We start from the raw sequence: 17228 nt of genomic DNA, 5'->3' as shown, positions 1-17228 counted from the left end.
GGGCCACTCGGGCCACAGACATGCACAGACACCAACGTGGTGGATGGTCAAATGGCGCTATTACCTTATCCTGTGAGGTTAAATAGTCAAGGGGGACTTTGCTACATCAAGGGAAGAAGGTAGGGTCTCTAGGATTAGTAAGGAGTGGAAAACTACTGCGTTAGGTGGGGTTACGTGTCTTGGGGGTAATGGATTACATATCACAGGATGAGGGGGAAGGGTCTCTCTTTCCGTCACATCCCGAAATCTTCCATTCGCCTGTCCCTATCTACCACACTGTGTTTACTTGTTCTTTTTGCAAATGCCATTTTGTCACATTCTGCAGTTCCACACAGACCAAAACAGACTGAAGGCAGGTGGACATGGAGATGCCTAAAATGAAAATGCAGCAGCAACCTTTAAATGGCTTATTTCTTGTGAAATAAATAGTTCAAATAAATTTTCTACCTTTGAGTAAATTAAGCTTAGCACGCAGAAAGCCCTTGTGTGCCGGTGAGCAGTCCCAGCCACCTGCAGGTGAGGCAGCAGCTGTGGGGTGGCACAAACCTGACAAACGTGATCTCTCAAACAGAAGGGGAGCAGTGAGTGCTTCTCAACCAGATTTCAGTGAGCATCAGTCATTTAACACGGGTTTGGCACCTGGGTTTTTTAAAAAGACAAAACCTGCTGCCAGAGGGATGGCAGGGAATGCAAGGAGGAAAGGGGATGCTCGGTGCAGGGCAGCAGGTAAGTCTTTGACATTAATGTGTGGAAAGGGCTGCAGGAATGCGGGGCCGCTCAGGGGCCGGCTGGAGCTGCCCACACCATCCTGCTCCAGCTCCTGACACACGGAGCAGGAGGACTTGGGCTGGGATTTAGGAGATTTTGGGGCGATGTCCAAGCGCTCCGTTCGCAGCTCAGCGCGTCCCGCAGCTCCAGGCGGGGACGCAGCGACCCCTGCCTGTGGAGCTGCTCCCGCCTGGCCACGCCGCTGCTCTCGCTTCAGGAAGGCGATCCAAAGGCACCCTGGCTGCACCAAGAGCTGCTTCCCGCTGGGGCCGCGCGGCTCGGCAGGGCTGCCGGGCCGGGCCGGGCCGGGCCGGGCCGGGCCGGGCCGGGCGGAGGAGCCGCGAGCGGCGCCGCTGCCGCGCCCGCGGTGCCGGCGAGGGAGGCGCCGCCCGGGGGCGCTGCGGGGCCGTGGCGCCGAGCCCGCCGCGGGCCGGGCGCTGGGAGCCCCGGCGGGCGTGCCCGTCCCCGCCCCCGCGAGCCGAGCGCCGCCCGCTGAGGGCAGGGCGCGGGGCGGTGCCTCCGGGGCGGCGAGCGCGGCCATGAGCGCGGCGCTGCGGCTGCTGCGGGCCCTGCGCGCCGCCCGGCCCCGGGCCCGGGCCGGCCCCGCCGCCCGCGGGCTGCGCACGGCCGCGCCGCGCCGCGCCTTCGCCAAGGAGCTGTTCCTGGGCACCCTGCGCAAGGTGGGGCCGGCGGGCAGCGGGGAGGGCGCGGTGGGGCCGGGGCGTCGCAGCAGCACCGCCAGGGCCTCTCCCCGCTGCTCATCCCGGCCCGGGGACGGTGTGGGCCCGCAGCAGGCCCGGCCTGGGCCGGCTGTCCCGCAGCCCCGGGGGCCAGCCCGGCCCGCTGCCTCCAGAGCTCCCTGCCCTGGCACGGGGGGGACAGGAGGCGTCTCTGTGTGTGCCCTGCCCCTCAGCTGGAGCCGGGCGAGCCGCAGGGACCCTTTGCACGCCAACAGGCGGTGTGCTCCGAGTGCCGCCCGCCCGCCCCGCAGGTGCCCCGGACACCCGCGGGTCGCTGGGCACCGCCCCGGGCGGGCCGCGAAACCTGGAGCGCTTCCTTCTCTGGGTGTGCTTCAAGCATCCAGGCCTCACGTAAATCTCTGCCTACGGTTTTGACAGGAAAGATTGAAATGCGTGTGGTGTCTTGAGATGACAAAGAAGTTAAAATCTGAGACAGAATGCTGTATTAAGCAGTTTGTTATTGTAAGGCTTAGAGTGTGCGTTTACCAGAGATTGCAGGGTGAAGTAAACTGAAAGAAGGAATAACTAAAATGCACTGAAATGAGTTGAACAATAAATTCTCCTGCAACAGAGCTTGTCAGGTAAAGTGTTACAACAGGCAGCACATAGGCTCCACTGTGTTAAAACACTCTTCAGATAAGTCTGGGCGTTTTTTTCTCAAATTTCAACACAGCAGCTTTCTGAAAATCTCTGGCATTTCCCAGTTCCTGAATTTTTGATGCTGATATTATTGCTCAGAGTACCTTGGACAGATTTGTGTGGTCAGAGATAAATTATTCTGTTTAAAAGGAGAAAGGCAGTAAAAACCAGAAGTGTGCTTCTCACATAGCCTTCCACTCCTTGTGTTCCTTGCTTGGATTTTTTACCAATTCAAACCTGCCAGGCCATGCTGCTCCCAGTTCATGGCCAGAACACCCTGGGGATGATAAGGAGTGGTGGGGCTCACTCACCTTTGTCCTCGAGGCATTAACAGGTGAAATGTGCTGGGTGTTTGCAGGGGACAGTGTTCATGGGCTGAGCTTTGGAAACATTAGCACAGCTCATTGTTTTTGAGACAAATTAAACTGATTTTTTATCAATCCATAAATAGGGTTACACTGACAAAGCTCAGGGGTGATGAGGGATTTTTGCATCCTTGTAGTTCTTACAAGATCTCTTGATTTCTCCCTCATGTTTCTGTTGTTCAGGTAACACACTCTGGTCTGGTTTTGATGTGTAATAAAGTTGGGTCCTGGGGAGCTCTGTTTCTGTTTCAGAACATTTTCCACAATTCTTAATTTTCACAGTGTTTTAGAGTCTTTGCAAGGCATGTCTCTTGTAGTTTTTATTTCAACTGCATAGTTCATGTATTAAAAATTATTAAATAATTACCCTATTTTAGGAAGAAGTTTTTCCTTACCCAGAAATTACCAATGAAGAACTGGCAGAAATCAACCAGTTTGTGGGACCTGTTGAAAAGTTCTTCAATGAAGAAGGTATATTGTTATGGTTTTATCCATGCAAGTGATTTAATAATTAGAAAATTATTTGGCTGTAGCAGTTGAATACGATTATTATACCTAAAACATCTAATTTAGTTTATGCATTTATTGCTGTCCACTTAGTGATGCTGATTTTGTAGGATGTCCATTTATGGCTTTTTTGGGAAGTATTTGGGTGCTGATCAGAAGAATTAAATCTCCAAAACAGGAAAAAAAAACAAGAATGTAAAAGAATTCTGGGATAAAGATAGGATTTGAAATCAGTTTTAGCTCAGCTGAATTATGCCTCTAACTATTTCATATATTGTGATTTCTTTTTCCTAATTCTAGTTCCTAGAACTTCTTAACTGTCCTACTCTGCTAAAACTGACTGTGACAAAATGCAGCAGAGAGACTCAGAAATTGAGGAGTTACAAAAAATGAAAAGCATTTCTGTTTTTTCAGCATTAGAGTAATAATTCTATTTGGGAAAGGCCTTACTACCCATCTGCATTCCAGAGAGCGTTGCAGGGTGTTCCTTCCATTAGTGCTGCCATGGATGAACCAATTCCAGAGCAATTGCAGAATCCTGGTTTTCACAGACAGCAATTTCTGGGGCAGTTAAACAGCATTGTCTCAGACTTCCCATTGACAGAGGTTTTCCAAACAGTGTAGGAGTTTGGAGAAGCCAGTGACTGTCACACATGACAATTTGTGAGATCCAGGTGATTTTAACTGGAAAATTGTAATGTTGCTCACTGACATTAAATAAAACATTTATTAAAATTACATTTTTTAATTCTTTGCTCTGTGGGGGAACATGATTTATGGAGTAAACAGCCTGATGTTTAGGAGAGGAATAAAAGGGTCAAATTATGGAGTCTGGAGAAAATATGATTCCTGTTTGTTTTCACTGCCATGGTACAGAACAGCTCTCTTAATCCCCCAAGAATCTAAAAACTCCTAAGAACAAAACTTTCTCATTACCTCATTTATGTCCTTTTTTTCCCCTTGTATTCATGACCTAGACTTGGTTCAGATAGAAAATCTTGGAAATGCTTTGCTTATTCCCGTCTTAGAATCTGCTAACCTGCGGAAATAGTAGAAATGTTTGAGAAAATGAAATAAATGCTGGATTTTTCCCACTTCCAAGTCTTTCTCCTGATTATGTCATGAGGACAAACAGGAGGGTCATGCTGAAGCTAGAAAGAAGAACTTCTTGTGAAGCTGGGGATGAGAAGTCTCATGAGTGACCTTAGCCCTGCTGGGGGAATCATGCAGTCTCCCAGCTGCTCTGGGCACTGAGAAACACCGTGTTAAATGAGAAAAAATTCTGCATTTGTAGTGGACTCAAAGAAAATCGATCAAGATGCAAAAATCCCACCTGAAACCTTACAAGGACTTAAGGACCTGGGTCTCTTTGGCATGCAGATTCCAGAAGAATATGGTGAGTAAATGCCACAGAAGAGGACCATTTATTTAGGGGTGCATTTTGTGCCACTTTTCTAGCTCTCCAATTAAAGCTGTTACATTCATGTATTTCTGTACTCAAAATGGATTTTCCTGGGGGGGGGGGGGGGAAGGGCATGTAAAATGTAGTAAAATAAAACCTGGTGCTTGTTCCAGGTGGGCTGGGCCTGTCAAACACCATGTATGCACGTCTGGGAGAAATCATCTCCCTGGATGGCTCCATTGCAGTGACCCTGGCAGCTCATCAGGCCATTGGGCTGAAGGTAATGCTGCTGTGCTGGGGCCAGGGCTTCTGCACAGATTGCATGGAAAAGATGAAATGAAAAATGTGGGGCTCGTGGGGAGCAAATCGGAATTACTGGGGAAGCATAAATCAGGTTGTTGGTATCCCCAGCAGCCTCTGCCACTGGTTCAGTGTGAGACAGGAAGGCTGGATAGGAAGTAGACAATAAAGTTACTATTAGGATAATCATTCTTAGGAAAACTACTCTAAATGAGTCCAAGTTGTTGTTTTTTTTTTAATTGACCAAACTTGTTTAAAGTAGCTAGAATAAAAAAATTGAAACAGATTATCGGGAGGACTCAGGTGATGAGAAAGGAAAGAATTCAGAAAAGAGCAACTTTCGCTGGGTGACTGGGGCTGCATGTTGGGGGGGCTTAGAGGAGAAAACTCATCTGAGAGCAAGTGTGTCAATTTTGAACTTGAATACAGCCACAGGTATTTACCTTTTAAATGGGTGAATGGCAGAAGGAAGCTTGAAACCACACTCAGCTTGTTATAGCAGGAGAAAATTTCTTGAGGAATTGAGCAGATGAAGCTAATGAAAAGATACTTTAACCACTCACAAATAATACAGTTTCTTATTTATTAAACTGTCTCTTGCTATGCCATAAAACTTGCAAATGAAGCTTTCTGAACATGATGGAGCTTGGCAGCTCCTTCTGTTTTCCCACAGGGTGATGCTGCAGAGTTTCCTGTGCTTGTTTCTGCAGGGGATCCTCATTGCTGGCACCGAGGAGCAGAAGGCCAAGTACCTGCCCCGCCTGGCTTCAGGGGAGCACATTGCTGCCTTCTGCCTCACCGAGCCTGGCAGGTGCTGCTGCCCCAGCTCCACTGTGGGCTCACTGCCTCATCTGCATTGCTTCCTACCTTGAATCTTTATTTGGCGCTCGTGGCTTCAGTATATTGGTTTATTTTTAGTTTTTAAAGGACCACTCCAGAATGTACAATTATTCTTTCCCCAACTTGCTGCTTTGGCAGTGTCCATGAAATTCCTGACTCTTCTTGTTCTCCTCCCAGGAATTCACTTAAGTTCTATGAATTGAAAGGATGCTTTGTGCTACATCAGAATTAATGTGCTGTGACTGTTCTGGGATGCTTTCAGTTCTTATTCAAAATATAAAACCCTGTTTTTAAGGAGCTACCAAAACTAAAAGGAAGATTTTTGGGTGTTACTTTAGTGAGAGGCTCATTGTGTGTTCATATAGCTCAAAGTGTAGCTCCAAAAAGTTGCTTTTGTGGCATTCTGCACATTCTGGTCAGGTCATAACCCTGATAACATGGTAATGAGAAGAAATGTGCCCTCAGGTAACTTTGGTGCTGTTCAATTCAATGAACTTCCTTGTTAGTTAAAAGCTAAAACTGATACACTGCTATTTTAGACCCTCTCTCTTTTACAGAATGGGAAGAGGGAGAATATGCAGTTTTGGTTTTTTAAAGCATGTTTATTTCTTTAAACATTAGTAACTTGTTTGTTTTCTAGTGGGAGTGATGCTGCATCCATCCAGACAAGAGCAACCCTGAGTCAAGATGGGAAACACTTCCTGTTAAATGGCTCCAAGGTACCCATTCACAGACTGGGAACAGGAAGGGGTTTTGTTACAAGTGTGGAAAATGTCCTTGTCTTTTGCATCAGTCTGAAACTGGGAGATTTCCAAGCTAGAGGAGAATGACTGTGTCAAAAAGATAATCCTTGTTGGTTTAGGCACAAAGGGAACAGAAAATTACTGTTAGGGAATTACTGCATTAAACTGCATTAAATAGAAAACCACCTCAGGTTCCTTCTGTATCACCCACCTGTCTGTTCAGCTTTAGGGAGGGTTGGTTAGTTAGTAAATCAGCCCCCTCCTTGACAGCTTAGGTAAAAGGAAACATAAACCTTTATTTTGATATCTCTTCATTCTTCAGGCTAGATTTTAAAAGAAAACGTGATATTTGAAATAGGGCTGCTTGGAAACTTTCTGCTTAAATAAACAGTGACAAAAGCCAGTCTTGAAGAAATCAGAGATGTTGTGGGTTCAGCAGTGTTGGATGCATTACAGACTTGATCTGTAGTTGTTGATCCATTTGTGGTGTGAAGAGACCTACCATGGGGGAGAGGCTGATCAGATAATTTCTCATCAGAGTTAATTTTTGAGCACAGGGTTTGTCCAATCTGCATTGCCCTTGTATGTCTCACGTGCCATCAGCAGCAGGATGTACCAGCTTTTGTGGAAATGCACTGTGGATTTTAATTTAATGCATGGTGATACTACATGCTGGTTTTAAAGTTGCTCTAAACTTAGCACGTGTGGTCAGCTCTCTTTATAAATGTGCTCACACTGGGAGCATGCCCTCATTAGAACTGAAGGGAAGGAGCAGCAATTTTTCAGCACTCTGTTCTTTTCCCAGCCCATAACAAAACTCTGGAGAGCTGTGCTCACAAAATCAGCACAGTCTCATTTCTTACACGTATTTCATCTCTCAAAACAGGTCTGGATCTCCAATGGTGGCCTAGCCAGTATTTTCACAGTGTTTGCCAGGACAGAGGTTGTGGACAAGGACGGCCAGGTGAAGGATAAAATCACTGCTTTCATCGTGGAGCGGGACTTCGGGGGTGTCACCCACGGGAAGCCTGAGGATAAATTGGGCATTCGAGGCTCCAACAGTAAGAATCACCTAAAATTGTTAGCAGAAATTGCTTTAATAGTTTCATGTTTTATTTTGGTTGGATCATCTGAATTCAGAGGCAAAACAATACCTATGCCATGTTACAGTAGAAGTTTCATATTTCTTTAGCTGGGTTTTCCTAGGAGTCCTTCCTGACACAGGGTCTGCAACAAGAAACCCATTTTGTGGAGTTAATTTACTGTGCATTGAAAGAAATCACTCAGGAGATTAAGTGGCCAATAGATTTAATCTAGAAGTTCACTTTCATCAGCTCGTCTAAGCTTTTTAATGATTGCAGCTTTTCACCATCTTGGTGACTGTTCAGTCAGTTCCTTAGAACTAAAAATAAAGACAAAACTGTAGTTCTCTGATTACACAGTGTATATTTGTAGCATTTTTAATATTTTACATCAGTAATTGATGTAAACTACAGCCTTTTCCCAAATTCTTACTTTGGCAAAGCATGTGTAATTCTGTCATAAACAATGCATTAGGAAGACTTCATTTCTTGCTACAAATAGTGACTTGAGTTCCTGAGTGTCTTTTAAATATTTCTGTGTCGTATTTGATCAAGTGTTAATTCTGTGTTTTCAGCCTGTGAAGTACATTTTGAAAACACCAAAGTGCCTGTAGAGAATGTAATTGGAGAAGTTGGAGGGGGATTTAAGGTAAGCAGTGGAGAATAACTACTAATGATTTTTAGAAGCCTGAAGGAGATTGTTCCTCCCTGTACTGAAGTTTCCTCGTGGATGGTGTGAGCAGTGCCACACTGCAGGGTAGAGGAGGACAGGTCCCCCACTGATGTGTAAATGGGTGTCCCTGGACAGTGCACAGTGTGCCGTAACCTCAGATTTCTGTGTTTCTTCTCTTCTTGTTGGGCTTTGGGTTGTTTTTCATTGTATCCCCTCAGGAAATGGAGTGACTTGAGCTGTTCTTCTGCCCTGAATGGGGGACATGTCCTCTGCTGGTTCCACAGCAGAATGTGGGAAGGGAGACAGAGCAATGAGTGTCACAGGGAGTGCTGGAGGCAGGCCCAGCTCCAAGGTGCCATGGCTGTTGGGTGCTTCTCCAGGGCTGCACTGTTGCACAAGGAAATGCTGGCAGGACCCCAGGAGAGAAAAGCACAGGTGGCCTTGCTGTGTAAAATTCTGAGAGTGTGACCTGGGGATTTGCAAAACTGCTCTTAACTCATTCTCCATTTCTTACTCCTGCTGTAGCAGGCAAGTCCAGGCCTAAATACAAGATGAAATTATTTTCCTTAATGTAGTAGGGATTAAAAGAAGATTGTTATGGTGTCTTCCTGACAAGTTAAAATGTAGGACAGTGACTTCTTTCTTAACAGGCTTTGACCTGAGTCACCCATATTGAGAAACAACACTACAGACACCAGACTTCAAAATTTATTTTTGTACACTATTGGTCTGTATTTCATTTCTGCACCTCCATTCTTGTCACTTCTGTGCTGTGTTGCTGAAAGGGATCTGAGGCAGAGAGCAGCCATCACAGGTCAGCTACAGAGAGAAATATTATGGTTTATTTCTTCATCTGATAAACTGGAGCAGTGCTGTCCAGCTGGAATGTTGTTTACCAGATGCAGATAAATGCATTTTTATCTACATTTTACCTTCATATAATTAGAATAGGGATTATTTCCAAGTCACTGGATCATCTACTTCAGATTTAAAACTGGATGTAATGGGTGTCAGGAAAAGCCCAGTTTTGAAGCATTTTCATTGGAATGCTGAGAGCTGTGGTGGCTGATGTGAGGGCACTTCCCAGGATTGGCATTGTGTCCCAGTGAGGAGTGAATTCCAGGGAACACTGAAGCAGGAAGCAGTGACCAGCATAGCCTAAGGAGAATGTGGCCTAAACCCCACCTGTTTCTTCACAGGTTGCCATGAATATCCTCAACAGTGGAAGATTTAGCATGGGCAGTGCATCTGCTGGAATGATTAAGAAGTTGATAGGTGGGTGAATTGGGTGCTCTGCATGGCTGGGTGCCAGCAGAAACTGCCTGAGGCAGATCATGCAGGACATTCAGAGTGGGAACAGGAGTCTTATATTGTCATAACATGCTTTGACATCTTTAAAACACTAAAATATGGTTTTGAAAAATAGCTATTAAAAGCCTGCTTGCAGAGGTTTTGAAATGAAGATTTTTTTTTCCCCTTTCATACAGTGTAGGTTCAGTTCATAGAGTGGGAAGTTATTGCCTCTGTTGATTTTCTCTGAGGTAAAATGCTCTTCCCAAGAAAAAAAGCCTCTGTACTATCGCTTTAAGAAGGTGTAATCTCCCCTAGAACCTTCCACCTGAATAACTGCCTGAAAGCTGCACACAGTAATTAGGAATAAAACTGCTTTCTGCCAATAATTAGCCAAAACAGTAAGATAAATCTCTAATCAGTTAGCACCAAAACTGATTACTTCTCTAAGAGTACAAGTTCACACCTCTGGTTCAAAAGCCTTTGATCGGCTGGTCCCAGATTTGATCAACACCATCAGTGTGAGGGTGATTTTCACGAAGTGCTGCTTCTGGAACAGCCAGGGGGTTCCTGAGCATAGACTGGAGTGTCACCATCCAGGGAAGGACATCAGCAGCAGGAATGGTCTGTCACAGCCCTTCTGAGATGGATTTGTTTTTCTTTCTTTGAAGAACTGACATCAGAGTATGCTTGCACCAGGAAACAATTCAATAAGAAACTCAGCCAGTTTGGATTAATTCAGGTAACAAAAAATGAAACACCTAAACCTCTGTGCTATGTCCCAGGACACAGATTGCACTGGGGGTATTTGGCTGTACTGATTTAAAAGACTTACTAGAAAATTGTGTGAACCTGGTGCTTACTTCTGTACACTGATCTTTTAAATGTCCAGAATCATAAATGTATAAAAGTATTTTTTATTTAATTGTTGTTTCAAAGTGGTACTTTTTATTGATTTATTAATTTGATGATGTAAAATATAAAAACTGCAGGTTTTTTGAAGTTTGAGGGTTGACTGTGGACTTTTTAATCTGAATTTCTGTATGATTCCTCCCATTGCTGTGTGGCAGGAGAAGTTTTGTTTGATGGCTGTGAAAGCCTACGTTATGGAGAGCATGGCTTACCTGACTGCAGGGATGATGGACAGGCCAGGCTTCCCTGACTGCTCCGTGGAGGCTGCCATGGTCAAGGTAACCAGGGCTGGAAAAGGGCTCTGTGTTCAGGCTGCAGAGGGCCAAGAGCTCAGAGCTGGCTGCATTTGGACAGATCAGAGAAGCACTGCAGCCAGGTGAAATTACAGACACTGTTCTGTATCTGTGCAAAATAAAACCTGCAGGGAACAGGTTAGGAAGGTCACAGCCCCTGAGCTGGGGTCTGAGGAGGCCTCACACGAGCACAGGGACACTCAGTTACACTCCAGCTGCCAGCCTGGCTAAGCTGCTGCTATGCCAGCTTTCCCTGGGAGCTAGTGGCAGAACAAAGCCTGTGGAATATCCAGGCTGTGGCTGCCAGGCTGTCCCTCATGGTCACTGCAGAAAATTCCGGCTCTGGGCTCCAGCCAAGGAGCTGCAGCTGCTCTGCCTGTGTGGGGCTGCCCCTGTCCCTGGAATATGCCCTTTTGGACAGTGCCCTGTGCGTTGCTTCACTGAGTTTGACAAGCCCCTGAGCCACAGGCACACTGTTCCAGGACTGGTGTAACACAGAAAATACACAGCAGTGTCCTGTGGATACAACCCCAGATCAGGACATCCTGTGTTTATTGCTGATTTATTATCTACTGACTGCTGATCAAACCCTGTTCCTTGGCAGGTGTTCAGCTCTGAAGGTGCCTGGGCATGTGTGAGTGAGGCTCTGCAGATCTTTGGAGGCCTTGGCTACATGAAGGATTATCCCTATGAGCGCTACCTCAGGGACACCAGGATCCTGCTCATCTTTGAGGCAAGTACCAGGATCCCCTTTTTACTGCAAACTGCAGTTCACACATCCTATGAAGGTGAGCAGAAACCTGAAGGTTTGATTGAGCAGAACTTTGTTCCTTCAGCTGCAAAGTCTATAACAGAGTAAGACTGCAGGACTAACCTTGTTTTCTTTGGAATATTAACAATAGTTCCCAATAATAAAATAAGCTGTGATGGCTTTTACAGACTGACCACAGTGGGAGTTACAGTAGTAACCTTTCCTCTTGTGTGCTTCTCACAAGTGAAGCAAGGAAACTCATAAAAGATCAACTTAGAAGTTAAAATTATTGATGGGCATTTATATTAAAAGAAAGATTGGTTCCAAAGCTCATTCTGTTTCAATGCTGGATTGTCAGTGACCTATTGTGTGCACATCAGAGTCACTGCCAGACTTGATTTTAACTCAGCTCATTTTGAGCAGTTCTACAGCTCTTTAAATGTTCGTTCACTGGAACAGTGCAGAACTTTTTTCACTCAAAATGCATTTAGTCTGGTTTCTTTTCCATTGGGGTACATTTACGTGTTTAATGACAAGAGGCTCAACTTCTGCAACACCCCATGAAATCATAATTAAAACTAAGTTAAAGCAAAGGGCAGCAATTTATGGGTGGGGAGAGTCATCATGTGATACTGGAACAGTGGGAAGGGCACAACAGACCTGCTTGGAAAACACTCATTATTGTAAACTCCAGTCACCTACCTTGTCTCACTTTTGCTTCTGTTTTTTCCAGGGAACCAATGAAATCTTGAGAATGTTCATTGCATTGACAGGGATGCAGCATGCAGGGAAGATCTTAACTGACAAAATTAAGTATGTTCTTATTTATTGTTAATAATTTTTAATAAACTAAACAGAATCAGATAACTCTAGATAAGAGAAGAAACTGCAGGGAAAACCTGTAGTATTTTCTGTTTATTGCCTGTTAAAGTTCACTGTTACAGTGGCTCTGTCTTTTTAATGGGATGGTTCATAGATTTAGGAGTTGTAACATTTAATCTTGGACTTTCACACAAGCTGTAATTATTTCTTTCAAGACCAGTAATGAGTATTTTGTATCTGAATGAAGTTGTATTGGCACAACAGCTGCATTGTGCGTATGGGTACTGGTATCTGGAATTCCTTGTGGGGGTCTTGGCAAGCAGCTGATGATTCTTAAGGCTCCACAGTTGTTCTCCAGACTTCACAGTAAAATGGATCAGGACTTGGTAATTCATGGACAAGCTGCAGGCATTTTGCTAAAGCATTTGGAATTCCAACTGGTTTTGTCTGAACCTCCTGGAATTTTTTTAACAGCTGTTCTTTCCCCAACATTTCAGAGCAATCAAGAAAGGAAACATGGGAGTGGCCCTGGGAGAGTTCCTGACCAGGTTACAGGACACCCTGGGCAGAAAGGTGGATCTGGGACTTGCGGGTGACCGTGGGGTGGTGCATCCCAGCCTCCAGGTAAGGGCCTCTCTGCTGAGCTCTCTTGTTTGTTCCCTTTGCTGCCTGCCACAATTTCATCACCTGTTTTTGCAAACCAAAATGTGTTCTTAGGGGTAGTGAGATTTTCCAGGGTAAGCAGATGTTGGCACCAAAACAGGGTAAGAAGTTACAGTTATTGTCCAGGTATTAAGGGAGGATGAAGGCTGCTCTAAGCCTGTGTTTATACCCAATCCAGGTTTACATCCATTTGGATAATTTGTATAAATTGAGCCTTCACCATATTAAAGTGTCTGTAATAGCTGCCCTTTGTTGTAAGGTTAGTTACAAAACAGGAGGTTTTCCTGTTTAATTGGAACAGAGTTTCAGGTAAGAATTTCTGTGAATTACACATACTTGCTTAATCACTTAGGAAAAATTTTTCGTGACCAAAAATGAATGTTCTGTTAAATAGCAACAAGATAAGATATCTTTTTCATGGGATGTTCTTTTAGTTAGTTTTGTCAGCATAAGCCTATACTGAAAGTTACCTAAACTCCAGAAAATTTTAATGGATGTTTGAGAGAAAGAATAGTGCCTGTCTGGCTTTCAGCAGCAAGATGGATGAATATTAATAAAGAGAAAATCCAGTGTCCTCTGTAAATCGGGTGGGGGTGTTTTGTTTTTCTGTTGTAAGACTATTCAAATTGTTCTATTTTGTTTTTTATTTTATAGGAGAGTGCCAAGAAACTTGAAGAAAATGTTTATTATTTTGGAACTACAGTCAGGGGCCTACTAAGTAGGTTTGGCAAGGTAACTTTATTTTGTCTGTTGTCTTTGTTACTAAATAGTTTATTCTTGGGGCCCGACTGGAACCTGCAGGGGACTGAGGATCGCAGGACCAGCACTTCCTTCACACGACACCTTCTCACTGGGTGTGAGAAAACACACTGACATTCTGTACTCAGTGTAGTGGACAAGTTACATTGTTAGAACCAAAACCAAAGCACCAGCACTCTCAGTGGTTGTTTTCTTCTTGTGAAAGCACAAATCCTGCTGCTGCAGGCATTTAGCAAGGTAGTTTAAGGCACACAGCAAATATTACAATTTTACAAGCAGACTGTTAAAAGGTGCAGCTTAGTTAATCCAAACTAACTGTGATAATTTCTGACCTAAGCTAGAACCTGTTTATGTGAAATAAAGCTGTACCTAAACATGAAGTATGGACTATATTTGGTTAAAGTTTTGAACTGACAAACCACAAGCTGGTAATGATTTTCCCTCTCCCAGACAATAGTGGAGGAGCAGCTGGTGCTGAAGAGAGTGGCAGATGTGGTGATTAATTTGTATGCAATGACTGCAGCCATCTCCCGGGCCAGCCGCTCCATCAGCATTGGGCTCAGGAACCACGACCATGAGGTGAGTGTCCCTCAGCACCAGCCATTCCCACTCGGGCTGTGCTCCTGGGAGCAGGTGGGCTGCATCTGTGGGGAATTACAGCAAACTCTCGCATAAAAGTGCAGCAGAACATAGCTAAACCTGCCAGAGTGCAGGAGCCTCTCAGGGGCTCTGCTTGTTGAGCTGCATACTCTCAACTTCTTTAACACAACATTTAGAACCTCACCACAAGTCTGCACATTCTCTCAAATCTGTTAACACCATGAGTACTTCCCAGGCTCTTTCCATATATTCAACAATACCACATAATCACAGCTGTATTTGGACAAGACAGTACAGGACAGGACGCTGCTTATTTAGTAGCTCCTGTAAAGTTTCATGGTAGCAGTGATGTTACTGGACAAGCAAATTTCTTGCAGTTCAGATTTCCCCCAGTTCATTAAACAAATCCAACCTGATGCTTTGGCCTTGAGGCTTTGCTCTTTGTGTGAGCCCTGTTCGGGATTAAATCCCACTCAGTCTTGGAGCCAGTTTTGGGTGAAGACTCATCCCAGCCCTGACCCTTTGCAGTTCTGGGCACAAAGGGACCACCAAGGCTGCACTGCACATGATTTGGGTTCAGGGCTCTATTGTCAAAGGGCTTTGAGAATTTTAAATTACTGTATTTTTATGGTTTACTACATTATTTTCTTTATGAAATTAATTAACAGTTTTTTAACTCAGTTTTGCTGCTGTTCCAGGTGCTTCTTACAAATATCTTCTGCACAGAAGCCTATTTCAAGAATAATTATGCCATGGCTCAATTAGAAAAATGTAAGTACTATAAAATAATTCCTACACTCTTCTGTCTTTCAGACTGTGATCAAAAGAAGGTGGGTTTGAAGTGACCAATAGAAGAGTATTGCACTGTTTTTAATTCAAACAAGAAGCAGCCCTGGAACCTGTTGAGAAGAGTCTCTTCACTTCATAGCTAAAGCAAACTGCCAGGGCTCTTTATTGAGGAATATAGAATCTGTATTTTCTGTATATACTCCTGACAAGTAACTGATGGAAATTAGGGATTTGGACTCTTTGAGAAGTGCTGACCAGTTGGACATTGGCTCTCTGAAGCTCAGTCTGTAATAATCAGTCTTTTTCAGGAGAGAATGTTCAGTTTCTTCCTGGCACTCCCACTTACATTTGTATTCAAAAACACTTCTTGAAAGAAATTTACAACAGCTCTTTACAGTGCCTTAGTTGACTTTTATCTCTTTCTCCATAGATGCTGATGAAAACCTGGATGACTCCATTAAAAAAGCTGCAAAGCAGATCCTGGAGAAGAGGGCATACATCTGCTCCCACCCTCTGGACAGGACCTTCTGATCCCTCCCTGACAGCAGGCACTCATGAAAGGAAATCAGGGAGGAATTTGCTGAAGTTCCAGTACTGGACACCTTAAAAGCATCTGTTATTTAATGTCTTTAGTAAATGTATCTGTATAAAATAAAACTTCTTTCTAAACACAACTTCACAGGAAAAGGATAAACGAAGAGATTTTATTTAAAGCTGAAGTTACTTGATTAGATATAGACATAGATTAGATTTATAGATATATATAGATACATGTCTGTTCCTCTTGGAGCTGGATAAAGACAGGTGAGGTTTGGATGGGGAGATGTTTCTGCCCAGGGAAGGGATTTTGTGGTTTCTCAGTATCTTTGCACTTCAACCAGCTGCTCGTTCACTGAGCAAGCCTGAAGGACTTGGGGATCAGAACAGTTCTGTTTGGGAGGCACCTTGGGGTCTCTTGTCCAGCAGCACCATCAGGACATTGAGTTCCCAGTGTCCAGGGATGGTTTTGCTGTCTCCCTGTTGCTGCTCCTGCCTCCTTTGTCCTGCTATCAGCCCTCCAAAAACCCACGTGGATTTCAGCAGCACGAGAGTCCTCCTGTCATTCGGTGGAGGTGTACATTACGCTATCCAGGCACCTGTCGACCAGCCAGCAGCAGGCTGCCCTGCTGGGCAAGGCACAGGCCACCTGCAGCTCTGTACACTCCCCTGTTTAAAAACCCTCCCGCAGCCTGCATTTGTGTGTTCCTGTCCCTGACCCTCCTGGCAATAAACACCTTTGGGAATCATACGGAAGACCTCTCCTTATTCCTTGTCCCTGCTCTTGACACATTCCTCCTGTGCCCTAGAGCAGTTGTGGCCTGCAGCCACACCCTGAATTGTGTGGCTTTTTGGGGGCAGCCCCCTCCTGGTGACGTGCCGGGAGCCGGCTGGGCTGAAGAGCTCCGGCACCGCGTCACTGAGGCAGCCCCTCCATCATGGAAGGCCTCGGGCTTGGTCAGCCAGCACAGACCCACCGTGTGCTCCTCAGGGTATCCCTTGGCATATCAAAGCATTTAAGAGGTTGGATGGTTTTTCCCCACGGTTTAATTGACTAACTGGGTCCTTTGAGGACCAAAAGAGGAAGCAGAGCCTTAAATTGCAGATGAAGAGCAAACAGTGAAGCAAAGGCTTCACCTCTCCCATGAAACAAAAGGACTGTGTTAACCATGGCCCCCCCAAGGTGCCAAACTTCATGCCAGGAATGTGCTGACAGGAGAGAATCTGGCACTTGTCTCCAGCCAGAGAACACGCACACCTCAGCATCATGGGCTGTGGCTGACAGTGCTTGAGGGGCCCAGAAATCCTTGAATGTGATCTCCATTCCTGGGCCTTGTCCTGGGGGGCCGCTGGGGCTGCAGCCAGTGCTGGCTCCCCCTGAGGCTGCCTGGCCAGGAGCAGCCCCAGGGACACAGGGCAGAGGCACAGCAAGGTGGGCAGGAGAAAGAGCGGGGACGAGATTGCCCCTGAAAGGCAGAGGCGCTCGGGGGCCGCTCCTGGCCAGGGAGCTGCCCAGAGCCGTCCCCTGCTCGCCGGGGCCTCGAGGGGCAGCTGTGCAGCTGGGCCAAGGTGTGCCAGCCGCTCCAGCCGTGCTGGGGAGCCTTGCCAGCTCTGGGCCCTGCTGTGCAGGAGGGTCCCTGTGTGCCACTGGCAGCTGGGGCCTCAGCCACTGCTCTCTCCACAGCAGCGCCTCTGCAGCTTCACGAGACCGGACAATGACTTCCATCAGGGTAGACCTATGCCTGTCATCAGC

General features: G+C 45.6%; 1 protein-coding gene across 1 annotated transcript; it reads left to right on the top strand.

Annotated features, from left to right (window-relative positions):
* The first annotated feature begins 1307 nt into the window (after positions 1-1307).
* ACAD9 (acyl-CoA dehydrogenase family member 9) lies at positions 1308-16226 on the top strand. The gene is made up of 18 exons (XM_021544788.3): positions 1308-1448; positions 2890-2983; positions 4314-4415; positions 4595-4701; positions 5432-5532; positions 6202-6280; positions 7191-7365; positions 7962-8035; positions 9259-9334; positions 10021-10091; positions 10420-10539; positions 11159-11287; positions 12039-12118; positions 12625-12751; positions 13445-13522; positions 14000-14128; positions 14848-14920; positions 15369-16226. Exons 1-18 carry the CDS (start codon positions 1308-1310, stop codon positions 15467-15469), a joined length of 1857 nt encoding a protein of 618 aa, XP_021400463.3. The 3' UTR covers positions 15470-16226.
* Positions 16227-17228: the final 1002 nt, after the last annotated feature.

The sequence above is a fragment of the Lonchura striata genome, chromosome 12 (assembly GCF_050655825.1).
Source record: "Lonchura striata isolate lonStrDom1 chromosome 12, ASM5065582v1, whole genome shotgun sequence".
NCBI classification, from domain to species: Eukaryota; Metazoa; Chordata; class Aves; order Passeriformes; family Estrildidae; genus Lonchura; species Lonchura striata.
Note: the sequence above shows the minus strand (reverse complement) of the source record. Positions and strands in the feature narration are given on the sequence as shown.

Bases quoted from the DNA above. Each gene is read 5' to 3' on its own strand.
- ACAD9 (XM_021544788.3), top strand. From the start codon at position 1,308: ATGAGCGCGGCGCTGCGGCTGCTGCGGGCCCTGCGCGCCGCCCGGCCC. The intron at 10,540-11,158 runs GTAACCAGGGCT...GTTCCTTGGCAG, and splicing joins TGGAGGCTGCCATGGTCAAG to GTGTTCAGCTCTGAAGGTGC. The intron at 12,119-12,624 runs GTATGTTCTTAT...CCAACATTTCAG, and splicing joins ATCTTAACTGACAAAATTAA to AGCAATCAAGAAAGGAAACA.